Source organism: Cydia strobilella, chromosome 22 (assembly GCF_947568885.1).
Source record: "Cydia strobilella chromosome 22, ilCydStro3.1, whole genome shotgun sequence".
NCBI lineage: Eukaryota > Metazoa > Arthropoda > Insecta > Lepidoptera > Tortricidae > Cydia > Cydia strobilella.
This window is the reverse complement of record NC_086062.1, coordinates 1,059,403-1,078,143: the sequence shown is the minus strand read 5'-3', so window position 1 is coordinate 1,078,143 and position 18,741 is coordinate 1,059,403. Positions and strand designations below refer to the sequence as shown.

The following is an 18,741-nucleotide window of genomic DNA, read 5'->3' as shown; positions in this document are numbered from 1 at the left end:
TATATTGCGTGTCAGCATGTACTATGGTCCTCAGGAAGTGTAGGTACGCCGGTCTTCGGCCTCTGGACTCGGTACAGTGAACGAAATATGTAACAAGTTATATCTTACCTCTTGCATAACCAAATCTTGACTTCTCCGGATATATTGCGTGTCAGCATGTGCTATGGTCCTCAGGAAGTGTAGGTACGCCGGTCTTCGGCCTCTGGACTCGGTACAGTGAACGAAATATGTAACAAGTTATATCTTACCTCTTGCATAACCAAATCTTGACTTCTCCGGATATATTGCGTGTCAGCATGTGCTATGGTCCTCAGGAAGTGTAGGTACGCCGGTCTTCGGCCTCTGGACTCGGTACAGTGAACGAAATATGTAACAAGTTATATCTTACCTCTTGCATAACCAAATCTTGACTTCTCCGGATATATTGCGTGTCAGCATGTACTATGGTCCTCAGGAAGTGTAGGTACGCCGGTCTTCGGCCTCTGGACTCGATGCAGTGCACGAAATGTGCAACCACTTTCTCGTTGCCCTCGTGACTGCATAATGTTGCGTTGTCTTTGAAGATCGCGCACACCGTCTGGGCCTCGCGTATCTGTGTGAAAATAATGTTATACCTAATGCAAGAAAAATAATAACGTTGAGATTACAAATTACAATTGAATATGTTGAATATTATGAATCATTTCCCTCAGGTAAGAAAAAACTGTACTAATGTCTGTTACTCTGGCGAATGAAAGCAAAAAATATTAAATTTTTATGTCACATTTACTTCTGACTTGTTTTTAAAATTGACGTATATATTTTGACCGCATCATATTTGACTAATTTTATAAGTAGAATATGTTGGGGGGCGCTGAAATCAGCATCAAAAAGTCAGTGGGGTCCAAAGTGGCTAAAGGTTTCCGAACTTCTGATATATTTAGCCACTTTGGCCGTCACTGTCTATTTGACGCTGACTATATGATAGTAAATTAGTCTTGTGCAAGGAGACAGAAAGTAACATCAAACTTTCTTCTAGGATAGAACCTATTATAAAACTTACTCCAGCGTTGAGGACCAAATGCTTGTGCAGAATAGCAGTTCATCCATGGTTGCATCTTGCAGGTGCTAGCTTCTAGGATAGAACCCCTTGTACTTACCCCAGCGTTCAGGAACAGGTCCAGGTGCGTGTGCAGAATGGTCTGGTTCTGCTGGTTGCCGTGGCAGAAGTGTTGTAAGAACACGTGCGCCAACGCTAGCAGTTCATCCATGGCTGCGTCATCTTCATCGTGAGGGACCTGAAAACATTTACTTGTTTAATATCTAGGTATCTAGAGAAATCTAAATATAGTTAGATGGTAGTACAGTCAGAAGCAGAAGACGCTATGAGAGTGAGAGATCAGCAGAGTAAGGAACCGACGTACTATACGCGCCGTGTCCAAAATTATAGCCTTCTGCATCTGACCCTTGATCCAACCACCTAGTGAGAGTCTCTCAAGGTGTTGGTCGAGACTCTTCGCTATGAGACCGTTCGCTGACACGACTATTATATAGGAACAATGATCGTCGAGTCAACATCCCACATGGCGGTTATCTCGTGAGCCAAGTCTAGATACTTGCTGGACTTGTCCATCTCGGCTTTCACGAGATTCTCATCATGGGGGATGGTGATGTCGACGAGCACGGCCCGGCGTTGCAATCGATCTATTATCACAATGTCAGGCTAGAATGATAGATCGATCCCAATAGAGCGTTGTACGACCATTCTCGAGAACTGGCACAGGTAAATACTTGTAGTACGGTACTTCGCGGTCCACAAGGCCGTATAGAAGAGCAAGCTGCTGGTGAATACTCCTGGCTACGAGATTGTGTCTGTGCAAGTACTCGCCGTTAGCAAGATGGGAAATGATATGCCTGAGTGACTCTCCGGGACGGCGGCATGCCCGACAAATGTCGACCGTACCGTCCTTCAGGATATATTTCCGGTAGTTGTTCGTCATCATCCGCATCGTCTTCGTCCGCAATTGCACAGGCAAAACCCTCGGTTTCTCCGAAGAGGACCCCGAATCGTAACCAGTCACCGACGAGAGCAGCAAATTATTATTATTACGTACTTGCAAAAGATCCAGCACAATGTTGTGCACGCCTATATTTCGGAGGAGTCTTTGCTCGTGTCGCCGTGGCTTGCCGCTGGTGGCGGTGCCACTGTTTCCGTGTGTGCAGTATTTGATCATACGTTGTAGTATCTGTAAACAAGATATCAAGTATTGTAACGTGAACTAGCTGTCAGAATAATACTTATGTGATCGAATAGATCTACGAAAAGATATAAAGGGTGGCCAAAAAAATGTGCATTCCCGTTGCCAGGGAGGTTTTGGGATTATACTGAGCAACTTTTAATATGGGACCAACCAAGAAATCGCAAAAAAAATTTACCCTCCCATAGAAAATGGACCAGCCAAAATGTATGAAACAGCCAAATTTATTTTCGCCATTTCGGGGTTGGTCCCATAGTAAAAGTTGCTTAGAATAATCCCAAATTCTCTCTGGTAACGGGAATGCACATATTTTTTGGCCACCCTGTATAAGTATGATTTAATGTCAAGGTACAATCGGGGACATTGCCGGTGAACCAATTCAGAAAAAAATTACCTAGATCCTTACGAGCGAGCTAAACTCCCCTCCCATAGAGATAACCAATTACGATGCATTTAGGATTCTTTATCTGTCCTTGTCTTTATCTTGTCTTTATCTGTTGAAAAGGGTAAAACTGTTGATACCCATAAAAAATGTACCTAGCTATACTTCTTGTACCTACACAGTTTGAACAATAAATGTTTCTGATTCTGATTCTTACTACCTATTGTTTGTCTCATTACCTGTTTTTACCCTTTTCATTATTAAGTTAAGATAAACTTAACTTAAACTTTATATAAGGTAGTAAGGACAGTTTATTAGTTTAGTAGTTGTTGTTGTTTAGGCTAAGCTTTGCCGCCTCATAAAGATAACCAATAAGGATGCATTTTGGATTCCTTATCTTAGTTTGCAAATGCCGGCCGCCACAAAGACAATGGACGAGTTGGAGTACAATAAACTTTACCTGAGCTAACCTTTTTTTTTCAACATCCACATTTTTAAGTGCAATGATATCGCCTGACCGTCTGCAAGACGTTTAAACGATTTTTGCCCTTAAGGTGGTTCACCGGGAATGTCCGCGATTGTACGTCAGCACATAGGCGTACATGTGGCTAGCGTGAATACAAACCGTGAATGAATAGGCAGAGGCCCCTCTATCATGTCCAACACTGCTTAGTGGGAAACTTACGGTCCTGATAAAAGGCACTCTAACCCTCTAAGAGCTCGTTCCCACTATGTCGGATGTCGGGACGATTTTTAATCGGGTGTCGGCGCCTCTGTTCACACTAGTCGGCTGTCGGGACGATTTTTAATCGGGTGTCGGTGCCTCTGTTCACATTAGTCGGGTGTCGGCCACGACCGCAGCTGGTGCCATTTGAGGGTCTCATTAGACGCGCGGGGGGCGCAGGGGGTGCGGCGCGGGCGGGGGCGGTCCGACATCCGACATCATGTGAACAGCGCCGCCGACACGATTTTTTACCGGACGGAGGGCTGACAAAACACACGATATTTTATGTCGGATCCGACACAAAATCGTTGTAGTTCGTGTGTGAATAGCTTTATATAAAATGTTCTGCCGCTACGACACCCGATTAAAAATCGTCCCGACATCCGACATAGTGGGAACGAGCTCTAATTACCGTTTTATCTTGATCTAGAGTAAGCAGTTGCTCTGATTCGCAAAGAGTGTAGTGCACTTGTCTCGACTGACATGTGAGATGGTGACAGTAGGTACGTCGATACGGGCAACTACGCACACATAAATTAAAATCGTAAAAAAAGGTCACCAACCTCACTTTCCTGACTGAGAAAGGTGCGGTCACGACAAAAGAGCCTCTGAAATTTTAGTGACATCAGTTTTCTAAAAACCGGACAAGTGCGAGTCGGACTCGCTCACCGAGGGTTCCGTACAAATTTAACTTATTCTTTATTTTTTTATTTTTTTCAAATTTATAATTTTTAGTTTTTTCCCTGTAATTGTAGTGTAAGACTGAATTTCATAGTTCTAGGTCAACGGGAAGTACCCTATAAATGTTGATTCCCTTGAGAGTGTTGAAATATAAGTTTTTTGCGGCAAAAACGGCCGTATCTTCTTTCAAATTTAACTTAGAAGTTTGATTTTTTCACAGTTTCAAGGGACTGTAGACCTGAGATTATGGTTTTAATTTTAACTCAATACTTTCACGCGTTTCCTCGATAAATGGTCTTGACTTGACAGACAGAAGGGCGGACGGCAGAACAACAAAGTGATCCTATAATGGTTCCGGTTTTTGAGTTTTTCAACTAAAAACCTCCACGCATTCCTGAAATAAAGGGTCTTGACAGACAGATGGACGAACGGACGGACAACAAAGTGTTATTTTTTTGCCTTTTGAGGTACGGAACCTCAAAAAGGCGTGTGAGTGTTCTTATACTATAACGAGGTCTTCTTCTTCTTCTTCCTAGCGTTATCCCGGCATTTTGCCACGGCTCCTGGGAGCCTGGGGTCCGCTTGACAACTAATCCTAAGAATTGACGTAGGCACTAGTTTTTACGAAAGCGACTGCCATCTGACCTTCCAACCCAGAGGGGGAACTAGACCTTGTTAGGATCAGTCCGGTTTCCTCACGATGTTTTCCTTCACCGAAAAGCGACTGGTAAATATCAAATGATATTTCGTACATAAGTTCCAAAAAACTCATTGGTACGAGCCGGGGTTTGAACCCGCGACCTCCGGATTGAAAGTCGCACGCTCTTACCGCTAGGCCACCAGCGCTTATACTATAACGAGGTAATGTTATAAAATACTCTCGCGTAACCCTCAAGCTGGTCTATTACATTTTGAATACTTCAGGCCCAATGTAAACGCATAAGAACTTACGTGTTTAATCTTCTTGTACTCATTGTTGTCGTGCTTCGCGGTCCGCGACGTGTCCAAAACGTTGTCCATGGAAGCGTTGCGCTCTAGAATCGCTCCGCCGGGGCCCACTGTGCCTATTCCACCTGGGGACAATGGACAATTTACCTTTTACAATCGTAAAAAGACATTCATTTATAGCACCATCGGATTAAGACTAACTGCGAAATCTCTAGAATATAAATATCCCCTGAAAGGGTATAAACGCTAAATCTGGATTCAGCAAGTATTTTCTATAACAAGATGAATTTTTTCCGTAAAGACATCTAGGACTTTATTGTGTAGAATTTAATAAGCTTTAATGTTGCCTTACACCATATTTTCATAGAGAACGTAGATTTATAGTGAAACGCGAATTTCTCCAGGATGGTATACATTTTCAAAGATGGCTGCGATTCCTCGAGGTCCCCAAATGTCAAATGGTGTGGACATGACAAAGGGGCCTTTAAGTTATGTAATACCAAATTTCAGGACTGTTCTAGAGATTTCGCAGTTATTTTTAATCCGATTGTGCTATTTAAATAATTTTACGGTTTAATTTACGTATTTTAGTCACAGGTGCGGCATATTCCGAAAAACCTAGGATTACATTTTCAAGTACTTCCGACAGCGTAACCACATCCATTCATATTTCAATGCGCGCTCAACGCGCTGCGCGGTGAGCGGCAGTACGCGGGGCGCGGGTAACGGTAGCCGGTCCTCAGCACTATTAATGCATGAACCACTCAAGCTTTCATAAACATGTGTAAAAATATGTGAGATATACCGTGAAATTAGTTTAATGTTAGCACCTATGACTTTTGACAGTTTAAATCTGATCAAGACATTGCAGTACTTGGTTTGACAGTTAACATATTCGCGGACACGAATGCTATAGCATTCGCGTAGTTTTTTGTTTCCTTGGCCTATGACACATGACGTCACTTACCGTCCGCGAACGTGTTATTATAAAAACACTGTACGCCGTACGTAGCTAGATTGTCAATCGTTAGCGCTTTATCTACGCGACGTAAACTGGTATCCGTTAAGAACGCTATTTTGAGGTTAGGGGCCTGAGGCTTGTCTCACCTCCGTGTTCGTCCAGTGCGCCTGCGCGGCCTTTATTAAAGACCCACAGCTCGGACTTCTCCACGCTCTGTCGCAAGAGGTCCAAGTCTGCTTTGATCTGCTTGTACGATTCCACGTCCGCGTCCGACACTAGGAGTTGGACCTGAAAAAAAAAATCAATATTAATGCAGGAAATGGCGTCATCCTAGCGCTGACCTAGTTTTTTGCCATGGCTCGCTAGGGAAGCCAAGGCCTAGGTCGCGGCAACCTAGGCCTAAGAATTGGTGCAGGCGCTAATGCCAACAGGCTAAAGGACTTCCTTAAATAGAGCTGGAGAAGTACACGTAACACCATGCTCCCTATATACATATCCAGACATAATCCGTCGTGTTAGAATTGTGTACCTTATGTTATATTATATAAGGAATAGACCGCAACAAAAAGTTGTAAAAAAAGCGTACCAAATGCTCGGCTTCATAATACGTACATCTAAACCGTTCAAAAAGCAGGACACTCTCATTCTACTATATCAATCACTGGTAAGATCATATCTTGAGTATGCTTTAGTAGCGTGGAACCCATACTACCAAATTTACGTAGATAAAATAGAAATGGTGCAGAAGAAATTTCTTCGCTTTCTGAATTTTAAAATAAAGAGTCCGCGTTGTTCATACGCTGATCTTTTGACCAAGTTTAACATGCTGTCTCTGGAGAACCGACGAGCCGTTGCTGACGCAGTGATGCTGCGCAATATCTGCGTAGCCGATATAGACTGCCCGCAGCTTCTCGCGGCCCTACAGTTTCGCACTCCGCAGAAGTTGACCAGGTCCAAACACTTATTTAGTTTACCGCTTACGCGTTCTAACGCAGGCAAACGGGCTCCTTTACATAGAATTTGCGACCACCACAACCAGCTACTTTGTAATGTAGATTTATTCTCATGCTCCCGTGCCTCATTCAAGGCTGCTGTCACAAAATTATATAAAAAATAGATAAGTAGTTTTAGATCATAACATTCATAAATCATAAATATGAATTTAATGTAGTTGTTGTAGTTAAAATAGTTAAGTGTTGCATGTTGCTAGGTTTACATTCTAATACCACTTATGTTCTCGGTGAGATATGCTTAAGGAAACAACATAATCTATAATAGTTATGTATATTCTGTCTATATTGTTCTTCACTTGTATGCTTCTGTTTTATCTCCTTGTAATAAAATAAAATAAAAATAAAATAAACACACAATCTTACAAAAAATCAAAAAATCGCTGTCTAAATGTTTTTTTTTACGGATGTCAGAAGCGCGTTTATCGGCTTACATCTTATGGCTTTAACATGTTGCATGCCATGTTCCTTATAGCCTACCCAATAAGGGTCGAACGTTGTAGCATATATCTGTTCAAGACCGCCAACACCTCTTGCCGCTGACTAAAGTGCCTGAACACCAACGCTAGAGCCCCAGAGACTAAAGCGGCAAATGCCTCTTGAGAGCAGAGTTGTAGTAGTAGCGTAAAACCGGCATAATACGTCATGTTACCGAACATATACCTTATGCCATAGGTTATAAGGGATAGACGATGCAACACACCTTTTTAAAAGCGCCAAAATGTCTTACCGCTAATAAACATGAAGAAACAGCGTTTCAAAAATAAAAACCGGTTTACTTTTAATCGTTTCATCATGTTTCTTGTCGTGTTTACATCTATACTTGCCACAATACCAACTGGCGACCGAGATAATACCCTTGTTAAGACCAACCAAGAGTGAATGAGATGGCATTATGACCTGACTCTCCACATAGTTTTGCAGCAAGTATAGTTAGTAAGAGAGAGACATATTATACCTGTTTAAAGGCCGCCAACACCTCTTGGCGCTGGCTAAAGTGCCTGAACAGCAACGCGAGGGCCCCGGACACCAGGGCCGCCGAGGCTCCTTGAGAGCACAACTGCAGCAGTACGCGTAACACCATGCGCCCTCCGCACTCGTCCAGGTCGAGGCCGTCCCTGGAATATGGACTTTATTGTAAGGTGGTAGAGTTTATGTTCGATTGGTGGTTACATGCTTTTAGTTATTTGTAAGGGTGGAAGTTTCAAGTGTGATTTTTATTGAAATTTGTATCGTTTTATCTTGTAATAAAGTTCGCTTTTGAATGACAACGCATGCGTTTTGGAGAGTTCTTAGGCTTCGGTTATTGTTCAAGCTGTTGTTTTAGCTTTTTCATGCGTTTTATATATTGGCGCTTGTTAATTCCTACTTTATAAATTTATTAGTAATATTGGTCCAGGTTACAACATAATTGTGGTATTTTCAAGGGATCTTATTGTCGATGGCGCTTACGCCATTCGATGCTCCGATATAATTACAATGCCGCGCGAAGCTGTGCGGCGTAAGCGCCATAGACAATAAGGTCCCTTTTCATAGAAAATGCCCCAATTACATGATCCAAGGCCATACAAGGACATAACATATGAAATCAAGCATGTTAAATGTTTTAGGGTTAAGTTAATACACATACTCAAAACCATACAAACATGACATGATTTTAATGGCATTTATACAGTTTTTTATTCAAATGGTGCAGTGAGAAATTATAAGAAACAGCCAAATTTATTCTTAAGAACAAAGAGACTAATTTTGCAGATAAAAAAAGAACTAAATTAACAGAAAAATTGATTTAGTTTTTAGTTCTGTCCCATTTGAATTAAATTAACATCCTACTCAGTAAAAAGCAATAACTTGTATGAAATTTCCATACAAATTGTATTCATTGAGTGTATGTTTGATCAATCATCATTATCAAAGTTTTGAATGATTCACGGTTAGTTTCACTAGACTTATATTGACCGGGACACATGATGCATGTAACTGCGTCGAAATATCGGGAGCTCATAAATAATACAAAAGGTAATCACGGTCTATATCCCGGTCAATATAAGTCTAATTATCATAATCATCATCATCACAGCACAAAGATGCGTCAAACCATGCAATGTACAGTTCAGCTTACTAACAAGTCTACATTTTTGGGGAGACACCCGTCGGGTACAGTTTGAATTGCTCTGAAAGAATTTACACATTATAGAGATCTACATAAATAAAGACAGAGACAAATGTACATACGAAGACATTACCTAAATATAGTTAGTATAGAAAAAAGTCGCGAATAGCTTGATGAAATATATGTATTGATATTTTGTTTGTGACGAAAGTGCGACTTTCGTCACTCCAAGGAGTGAAACAAAGTAGCTTTTTAATTTAGTTAAGGCCATGAAGTGCCACTTCATACTTCGGGGTCTATAGGTATTAAATTTTAACCTTCATCTCATATCGTGTTTTTGAATCCCTCGCTACGCTCAAGGAATCTTGGAATCATGGAATGGAATGGAATTATGAAATCTTTCGCTTACTCGGGACTCAAAATCAATACTCGCAGAAAAAACCAACTTTCCGCTCTTGTTGCACAAATAACTATTTGCACACTTTGCACGATATAATTCCAGGTGACAGTTGAGCAATAAATATTAAGTGTAAAACTGCCCGAAAGTTACTACAACTACATGATAGCTAAATGACATACTTATGATAAAGTAATTTAGATGATTGTGGTATATCATCCCCCACCACCAGCATGCGTTAGTCACCAGTATTCTAACAATGTTATTTCTACTTTGTAAAATAAATAAATGCTGTTATTTTCCCAAGATTAAAGAGAAATAATACCACATTGGTTTATATCATAATAATTATAATTATGCGGTGTCTAATAATTTTAAAAACATAAGGTTTTTCGTACAAAAGTTTAATGAAACTCATTTGTACGAGCCGGATTTCGAACCCGCGACCTTCGGTTTGATAGTCGCATGCTTTACCTCTAGGCTATCGAACCTTTATCGGAATAGGTTTTCCTCCAACTAAATATACCTTCGGCCTGTAGCCCAATGGCCTCCACGTCTCGCTCGCCCGCTTGCACGAACTATTTCGTAAAGATGGAGATATAGTCCAGCCAGGCATATATAGGATGAACTATTGAAATAATTTGAGACTTGCTAAGTAATTCCTTGCTACATCCTCACCTGCAAATGAATATGCCTTCGACCTGTAACACTATGGCTTGTACATCCGCTCGCTCGCCGGCTTGCTCGAACGCTTTCTTGAAGATGGCGATATAGTCTTGCCGTATAGGATGAACTATTGAAATAATTTGAGACTTGCTAAGTAATTCCTTGCTACATCCTCACCTGCAAATGAATATGCCTTCGACCTGTAACACTATAGCTTGTACATCCGCTCGCTCGCCGGCTTGCTCGAAAGCTTTCTTGAAGATGGGGATATAGTTTTGCCGTATAGGATGAACTATTGAAATAATTTGAGACTTGCCAAGTAATTCCTTGCTACATCCACACCTGCAACTGAATATGCCTTCGACCTGTAACACTATGGCTTGTACATCCGCTCGCTCGCCGGCTCACTCAAACTCTTTCTTGAAGATGGAGATATAGTCCAGTCGTATAGCATGAACTATTGAAATAATTCGAAAAGACAAGTATTTCCCTATCTTCATCCTCACCTGCAACTGAATATGCCTTCGACCTGACCCCATGGCTTGTACATCCGCTCGCTCGCCGGCTCACTCAAATTCTTTCTTGAAGATGGAGATATAGTCCAGTCGTATAGGATGAACTATTGAAATAATTCGAAAATACAAGTATTTCCCTATCTTCATCTTCACCTGCAACTGAATATGCCTTCGACCTGTAACCCTATGGCTTGTACATCCACTCGCTCGCCGGCTCACTCAAACTCTTTCTTGAAGGTGGAGATATAGTCCAGTCGTATAGGATGAACTATTGAAATAATTCGAAAAGACAAGTATTTCCCTATGTTCATCCTCACCTGCAACTGAATATGCCTTCGGCCTGTAGCCCTATGGCCTCAACGTCGGCCCGCTCGCCGGCTTGCTCGAACTCTTTCTTGAAGATGGAGAGCAGGCAGCTGATGCGGTAGTCCAGCCGGACGTCTAGGATGAACTGTTGGAAAAGAAAGGGTGTGTTACGAAGACAGTATGGGTATTCGAATTCGGTACAGATGTGTCTCTATAGGTAAAATGAGTATATCAGAAAGAATTAGAATATGATACCTGTAGGATCTCGATGATCTTGAGCTTGGTGTCCATGACGAGGGGGTGTTCCCGCGCCAGCGCCGCGCTCGCACTGCGCGGGGCCGTCCCCCCCACCCCCGCCCCCGACCCCGCCCCCGCCGCCGCACCACCGCCCCCCGCCTGCATGCACATACACAACCCATTACAAAACCATCAGACATGTTCATTTCAAGTAATAGGGATGTTGACTATTTTTTAGAACTGTTTTCATTATAGACACGTAATTATTGCAAAATTAAAATTATAAATTATATTTTTTATTTACAGCTTTCCCAGAGATGTAATTGAAGATATAAATAAGAAACCTAGTAATATTAAGGCTATTGTTAAAAAAGCGCTGATAGACATAAATGTATAAAGACTCACTAGCATGTAAAATATTTAATTAAAATTTAATAATATAAGCAGGGGTTGCATCCCCATATCCCTTAGCCCATATAATCTTAAAAATATAAGATTAGAGCTAAGAATATTGTAGTTCTTGTTCCTTATGAAAAATAGTTAAAATTTTACAATTAATTTTTAATAAAAAATCGACGTTAATTAGTTTAGTGTTTAAATTTCAAGCAAAAACGCCAAGCTGTCACGTGATCTGGATGACGTAACGATGTGATAAACAAACGGCTGTCGGTGCCAGAGGACCACCAGCTTTGACAACTTGTCTGCGCGTGTTTCTCACACTGTGACGTCACGCGCTCCGATTTCCGTTTGCAGTCACGTGATGCTGGGCATTATTTTAAATACTTTTATCATTTTCAATCAATTTATTAAGCATGTTTATTATTTATGCACTATTTCGCGATTCATGTAAACATCCCTATTATTTACTGATTTATAGTCAAGCGAAGCAATTTTGTCAATCCCTCCTACACTTTATAAAACAAAGTACCCTGCCGCTGCTGCGTCTGTTTGTATATATGCTCGCGATAAACTCAAAAACTACTAAAGGAATTTTCATGCACATTCACATTCACCTTCCAATAGTGACTGAGGGTTTAGGTGTAAAATTTGTTAAGATTTTGTGTAGCCCGTGCGAAACCCGGTCGGATCGCTAGTAAAAAATATAGTTAATCGACCCAAAAAAACTTGAATAGTTTTTTAACATCGAGCCACTAGCCTATAAATCGACTAACTTTTTAGGAACGTTATAATATTAAAAACTGTAATAGATGTCATATATTAAAGAAAAAGTGACGAAGCCCTCCAGTGGTAAAGGCCGGATTCGAACCGGCGTCTTTAGCTATCGCGGCTAACGCCATGAACCCCTAGGCCACCCCGCCACGGCGGTGCCCGTCCGAATTTCTCGACTATATGCCATCTTAGTAAGACTAGGCGTCTTTGACCAGCTCTAAGAGCAAGCAGTGCGCGCTTGCACCTCCTAAACGAACTCCTTACGGATTTACGTTGTAGCGAGAGAGACTGGTGCTGCCATCTATGAAAAACAAATCACAAACAAACAAATCAAAATATTTAATAAAATAATTTGATTTGTTCCCAAACTTGTTCAAGGTTATAATATTGTTAAATCCTTGTTGTTTTAAAATAACTACCACAATAATAGTTCCATTTGATACTAAAACATAATATTTTACCATAATCTGGTCTTTATACAAACTCATTACAAAATTATATGCGTACGAATACATTACATTTCTAGCGACAGATCCCAGCGTTATTGATGTCATAACGGCGCCCATATCGCCGATGCTGCGGAGCACTCCACCTTCAGCTGCGTTAATAAAAACAATATTAAATAAATTATTTTCTTTACATAACCGCATGTCAATTTACAATAAACAAACCCACAAAACTGACATACATTGTTCCGAATGAAATCATACCTCGCAAAGTTTCTTATCTCGGTTCTTCTCGAGACCGAAGTTTTTCTTTAATAAGTGAAAAACAGTTTTTTATATTTTTAAATAAATTTTAATATGACTAAAATGCAGATTTCTATTTGTAAGCTTTTCTTGAAAATGAAAAATCATTAAAACGCACACACTGATGATTTTCAACTTTCTTACAAAGTATACAAACATTCACTCGATAATAAAACAACTTACGCTTTTTGATTTCCATTTCCTGTGCTGCATGGAATCACAGTAGAAATGTATTAAAATGTGTAATTTTTATAAACTATGCTAATTGCTAATACCAGGCCCGGAGGCAGGCTCGGATTTATACCTACGACTCGCTTCCCGCCGGCGGTACTAATAACTAAAGCTACCCAGTTGGTTGCCACACGCACGCACGTCACCGCGCGCTATGCCATAGTAATGTCTTCGCAACGAACAAATAACACAGCTTGTAGTGTGGATGGATGCAGAAACAACAAAACAAATAAAAAATATATTAATTTTTTCCTCTTTCGACAGATGAGGAAAAGTAAGTAGACATTCTCAATATAGGTACTTACACCTACTGTTATTATTTTTACGATAGTACAAGCTACGTAGGTACTATTAAATTGTTTTAAAGATGTAGGTAATGTTTTTTACGACACATTTATAGTTAGATATCTACCTAAGACACCTAAGTGTTTGAAAGAAGCGTCGGCAACCCTAGCGTTGTGTCGGCGCGCGCGGTGCGGGGAGCGGCGCGTTGAAGGTCACTCCATTGTATTTTTGTGTAGGTATCAAAACGGTAGGTATTTGAGTTTTCTTTGAGAGATAAGTATCTGTTCGTAAGAACTATTATATAATCTGTGCTTATACTTATATGCTTTGAGAGACAATTAACATTATCAACAGGGTGTTCACTTACACTCGACTTCTCCTGATAAGGCGTTGGTCTCATTCAACAGGTCCATAGCCGAGGTCACACTGTCTAGAATGCTGAGCAACGTCTTCGTTAACCGCAGGAGATTGCTAAAGCTGCAAATTTGTTGTTTCAGTTAATAATTGTATCCTACCAAAAATAAAAAATAAATAATGAAAATGATGAACTTGTCGACATAACTCAGAGAATTGCCAGACTTAAATGGCAGTGGGCGGGCAACATTGCTCGCAGAACTGATGGTCGACGCTTAAAAGACGCTAGTGTGGGGTGGCACTAACATTGCCAGTTTAATAAAAGCTTGTAGTAAAAAGATTCGTAGAACCCGAAGTATATGAGCTCCCTGGCCAACTTGACTACCTCAAATGACAATTTGTTCTGATTGTAGTCACTGAAGGACCACGTTCTTATGACGACGTTGCACAGGTAGTTCTCTACGAAGAATATGTGTTACATATTTTTTTTTATGATGAATAGGCAAGCGTTTGACCACGATCCCACCTGATGGTAAGTGATGATGCGGTCTACGGTGGAGCACGCTTACCTATGAGATACCTATTAACTGTTGCCTTGAAGAGCCCCAGATTGTACTCACGCGGAAACACAGACTCGGGCAGGGCGTTCCACTCCTTGGCAGTTCGCATAAGAAATGTGGAAGCAAAACGCTTCGTGCGTATTTTTGGAGTTCCTACCATGAAGCGATGCCGGATATGAACTACTTTTGACACATACCTGTAGAAACCGAAGTAGATTAGTTCCCTCGCGAGCTTCACAACTTCAAATGTCAATTTGTTCTGATCATGGTCACTAAAATACCACGTTCTTGTGACGACGTTGCACAGGTAGTTCTCTACGAAGCCGATGGTGGCCGCGAACTGTTGCTTTACTTTCTCGCGATTGGCATCGGGACCGCCTTTGACGCATTGGTAACTGAAAAAATATATAATATTTAGTAAATAATTATTAGGCCCGGTCAGGCGTGGCTCACTCCGCGATTTCGTCGCGTCGCTACAAGTACATGCGGCCCACAGCAATGTCTAGCCATAGTTGCCGCGCACCGCTACGGAACGGACGCCTGTTCGCGCTTACGCCACCTAGCGGTCATATCTGTCGTAATAGACGCGAATTGTTAGAGAGTGAATGTTCTGTACCTAGTACTATTATTTATTCTGTGGCCGGGTAGAAGGCCGAGATGGTGATGGCGGGTTTGGACGCTTTCTACACGAATCGGTGGGAATTCTGAAAGAGGATTAAATGGCAGAAGGACCTGTCAAACCATTATTACGATACTAGAACACAGCGTAACACTTACTCTTTGATATGTATGTGGTCCGGCACCTCGGTCCATAGACGCGCGTATTTGACAGGTGTCACCGGCTCTTGAGGGTCGCGGTCGACGTGCAAATGCAGCATTAGACGGCAGAAAGATGCTCGTATTTCATGCGACAGCAAGTTATTTGACATGCATCTGTAAAACAAAGTTCAATAAGTAGTTATAATTTTACCGCAGACTGCCTCAAGTTTGACGGCAGTAGAGTTCATGTCACAACAACATGTCATGTGATGACCAGGGACCGGACAACCCTTTCCGCGATAAAACCCTTTCAATGGGCGACACTTAAACACGGCTAACACATTGAAAGACTTTCCCTTTTGAACTGCAAGCCCATTCATACCCTTACCTTTGACTAACCCTTACCGAAAAGCTAACCAAAAATAAGGCTAGCTCTTAATAAGGGTTACCCTTATCTTTAAGCGCTTTTTATAAAGGTTTCCCTTTGCGTGAAAGAGACAGGATTGGTATATATCTACTGTAGTGTATGAAAAGGAAAGAAAATACGTGCCTAGTCAAAGAACGCCGCTGTCGCCGCCGACGATCGCTCGGATTCGAAGTAATGTGTGCTTTATGAACAAGGTAGACGACTTAAATTAGCACGCTTATATGCTAAACGGGAAGCCCTTTATAAGGCTAACCCTTATAAGCAATATGCAAGTTGTTGGTGAGCGGATGATAAGGGTTTTGTAAGGGTATTTGGGCTACCAATTACTCAAATGTGGTAGCTTTATATAAGGGTTTTTAAAAGCAAAGCAAAGGGTTTCGTCTGGCAAAGGGTATGGTGAGTTAAGCCTTATGCAATACCCTTATAAAACCCCGATAAGGGATAGCGGGCCAGTCCCTGGTGATGACAGCGAGATTTTGGGTATCGCCAAGTCTGGAAGCGGCCTTAGTTATTTTTCGAACTGTAACAATGTGCTGCTAAGAATATTGTGTACTTAAGTACCTTTTTCGCAATAGGGGGTATTACTGCAATGTTCTGCCACCAGTGTGCACCACTAGCCCGTTTAGTAAACCATAGAGTAACATATACATACTGTGTCATAGACATAGTAGTATATACAAGTAGTTATAGACGCGCGATAAAATTTGGGCTGCATAGGATTTTTTCTCTTTACTCTTATAAATTTCGGTATCTCGCCATCGCCTCCTATGTAGTACCTATGCTGCCACCCGGTCGGTGATAAGGACAAAGCATGGCACTATTTTCTCTTTCCTCTTATAGGAATCGCAATACGACTGTCTTTCTCTATTAAAGAGTGACAGGCCCTTGTACTGAGCCTTTAACAGTCTTCAGAGATAATAAAATATGACATTGATGCATCAAGGCAGTTTGTTTGCAGAGAACCTACCGGGAAACGCGAATTCGAAATTTCGCTCTCTGCCTCTTTATTGCTCGAATATGCAAGAGTGACAGATATGTTAGATAACGAAATTTCGATTTTCTTGTTTTGCGATAGACCCTCAGATTGTGGGAGTGACGCCCCCTGCGCAGAGTTTGTGTGTGTGTGTGTGTGTGTGTGAGTAATTAATATTAATTTAACCCAACTTTCCCCCCGACACCCACTGAAGCTCAGATTTAATTAGTGTGACGAGCTGAGTTTGCGAGATAGCGCAGCGTTCCTGTATTTAGATGGTAATGGTTTTGTTTCCTCACGCGCTCTTCTACTCCTAGCTTCGATATACGGTTTGACAGAACTTACTTGAGTATCAGCTGTATATTCAACTGCTGCGACAACGTGTTGAGGGCCAGGTACTGCCTGTTGAGACACATGTTGGAGAACAGGTCGAGCTGGTGGCGATAGTAGTCCAAGATGGAGGCCGACGTGCCTGCAGGCTCCTAGCTTCGATATACGGTTTGACAGAACTTACTTGAGTATCAGCTGTATATTCAACTGCTGCGACAACGTGTTGAGGGCCAGGTACTGCCTGTTGAGACACATGTTGGAGAACAGGTCGAGCTGGTGGCGATAGTAGTCCAAGATGGAGGCCGACGTGCCTGCAGGCTCCTAGCTTCGATATACGGTTTGACAGAACTTACTTGAGTATCAGCTGTATATTCAACTGCTGCGACAACGTGTTGAGGGCCAGGTACTGCCTGTTGAGACACATGTTGGAGAACAGGTCGAGCTGGTGGCGATAGTAGTCCAAGATGGAGGCCGACGTGCCTGCAGGCTCCTAGCTTCGATATACGGTTTGACAGAACTTACTTGAGTATCAGCTGTATATTCAACTGCTGCGACAACGTGTTGAGGGCCAGGTACTGCCTGTTGAGACACATGTTGGAGAACAGGTCGAGCTGGTGGCGATAGTAGTCCAAGATGGAGGCCGACGTGCCTGCAGGCTCCTAGCTTCGATATACGGTTTGACAGTACTTACTTGAGTATCAGCTGTATATTCAACTGCTGCGACAACGTGTTGAGGGCCAGGTACTGCCTGTTGAGACACATGTTGGAGAACAGGTCGAGCTGGTGGCGATAGTAGTCCAAGATGGAGGCCGACGTGCCTGCAGGCTCCTAGCTTCGATATACGGTTTGACAGAACTTACTTGAGTATCAGCTGTATATTCAACTGCTGCGACAACGTGTTGAGGGCCAGGTACTGCCTGTTGAGACACATGTTGGAGAACAGGTCGAGCTGGTGGCGATAGTAGTCCAAGATGGAGGCCGACGTGCCTGCAGGCTCCTAGCTTCGATATACGGTTTGACAGAACTTACTTGAGTATCAGCTGTATATTCAACTGCTGCGACAACGTGTTGAGGGCCAGGTACTGCCTGTTGAGACACATGTTGGAGAACAGGTCGAGCTGGTGGCGATAGTAGTCCAAGATGGAGGCCGACGTGCCTGCAGGCTCCTAGCTTCGATATACGGTTTGACAGAACTTACTTGAGTATCAGCTGTATATTCAACTGCTGCGACAACGTGTTGAGGGCCAGGTACTGCCTGTTGAGACACATGTTGGAGAACAGGTCGAGCTGGTGGCGATAGTAGTCCAAGATGGAGGCCAACGTGCCTGCAGGCTCCTAGCTTCGATATACGGTTTGACAGAACTTACTTGAGTATCAGCTGTATATTCAACTGCTGCGACAACGTGTTGAGGGCCAGGTACTGCCTGTTGAGACACATGTTGGAGAACAGGTCGAGCTGGTGGCGATAGTAGTCCAAGATGGAGGCCGACGTGCCTGCAGGCTCCTAGCTTCGATATACGGTTTGACAGAACTTACTTGAGTATCAGCTGTATATTCAACTGCTGCGACAACGTGTTGAGGGCCAGGTACTGCCTGTTGAGACACATGTTGGAGAACAGGTCGAGCTGGTGGCGATAGTAGTCCAAGATGGAGGCCGACGTGCCTGCAGGCTCCTAGCTTCGATATACGGTTTGACAGAACTTACTTGAGTATCAGCTGTATATTC

General features: G+C 42.2%; 1 protein-coding gene across 1 annotated transcript in view; it reads right to left on the bottom strand.

Moving 5' to 3' along the window:
* The window catches only part of LOC134751567 (inositol 1,4,5-trisphosphate receptor), a 143,404-nt gene that overhangs the window by 61,056 nt on the left and 63,607 nt on the right, over positions 1–18,741 (bottom strand). The window contains exons 19-31 of the mRNA XM_063687027.1: positions 15,304–15,459; positions 14,724–14,921; positions 13,980–14,089; positions 12,866–12,945; positions 11,196–11,306; positions 10,952–11,085; positions 9,070–9,117; positions 7,902–8,061; positions 6,080–6,221; positions 4,976–5,097; positions 2,094–2,225; positions 1,140–1,277; positions 389–592 (exon numbers count right to left, since the gene is read on the bottom strand). Coding sequence (XP_063543097.1) covers positions 389–592; positions 1,140–1,277; positions 2,094–2,225; positions 4,976–5,097; positions 6,080–6,221; positions 7,902–8,061; positions 9,070–9,117; positions 10,952–11,085; positions 11,196–11,306; positions 12,866–12,945; positions 13,980–14,089; positions 14,724–14,921; positions 15,304–15,459 — 1,735 coding nt within the window. The remainder of the gene's footprint in view (positions 1–388; positions 593–1,139; positions 1,278–2,093; positions 2,226–4,975; positions 5,098–6,079; positions 6,222–7,901; positions 8,062–9,069; positions 9,118–10,951; positions 11,086–11,195; positions 11,307–12,865; positions 12,946–13,979; positions 14,090–14,723; positions 14,922–15,303; positions 15,460–18,741) is intronic.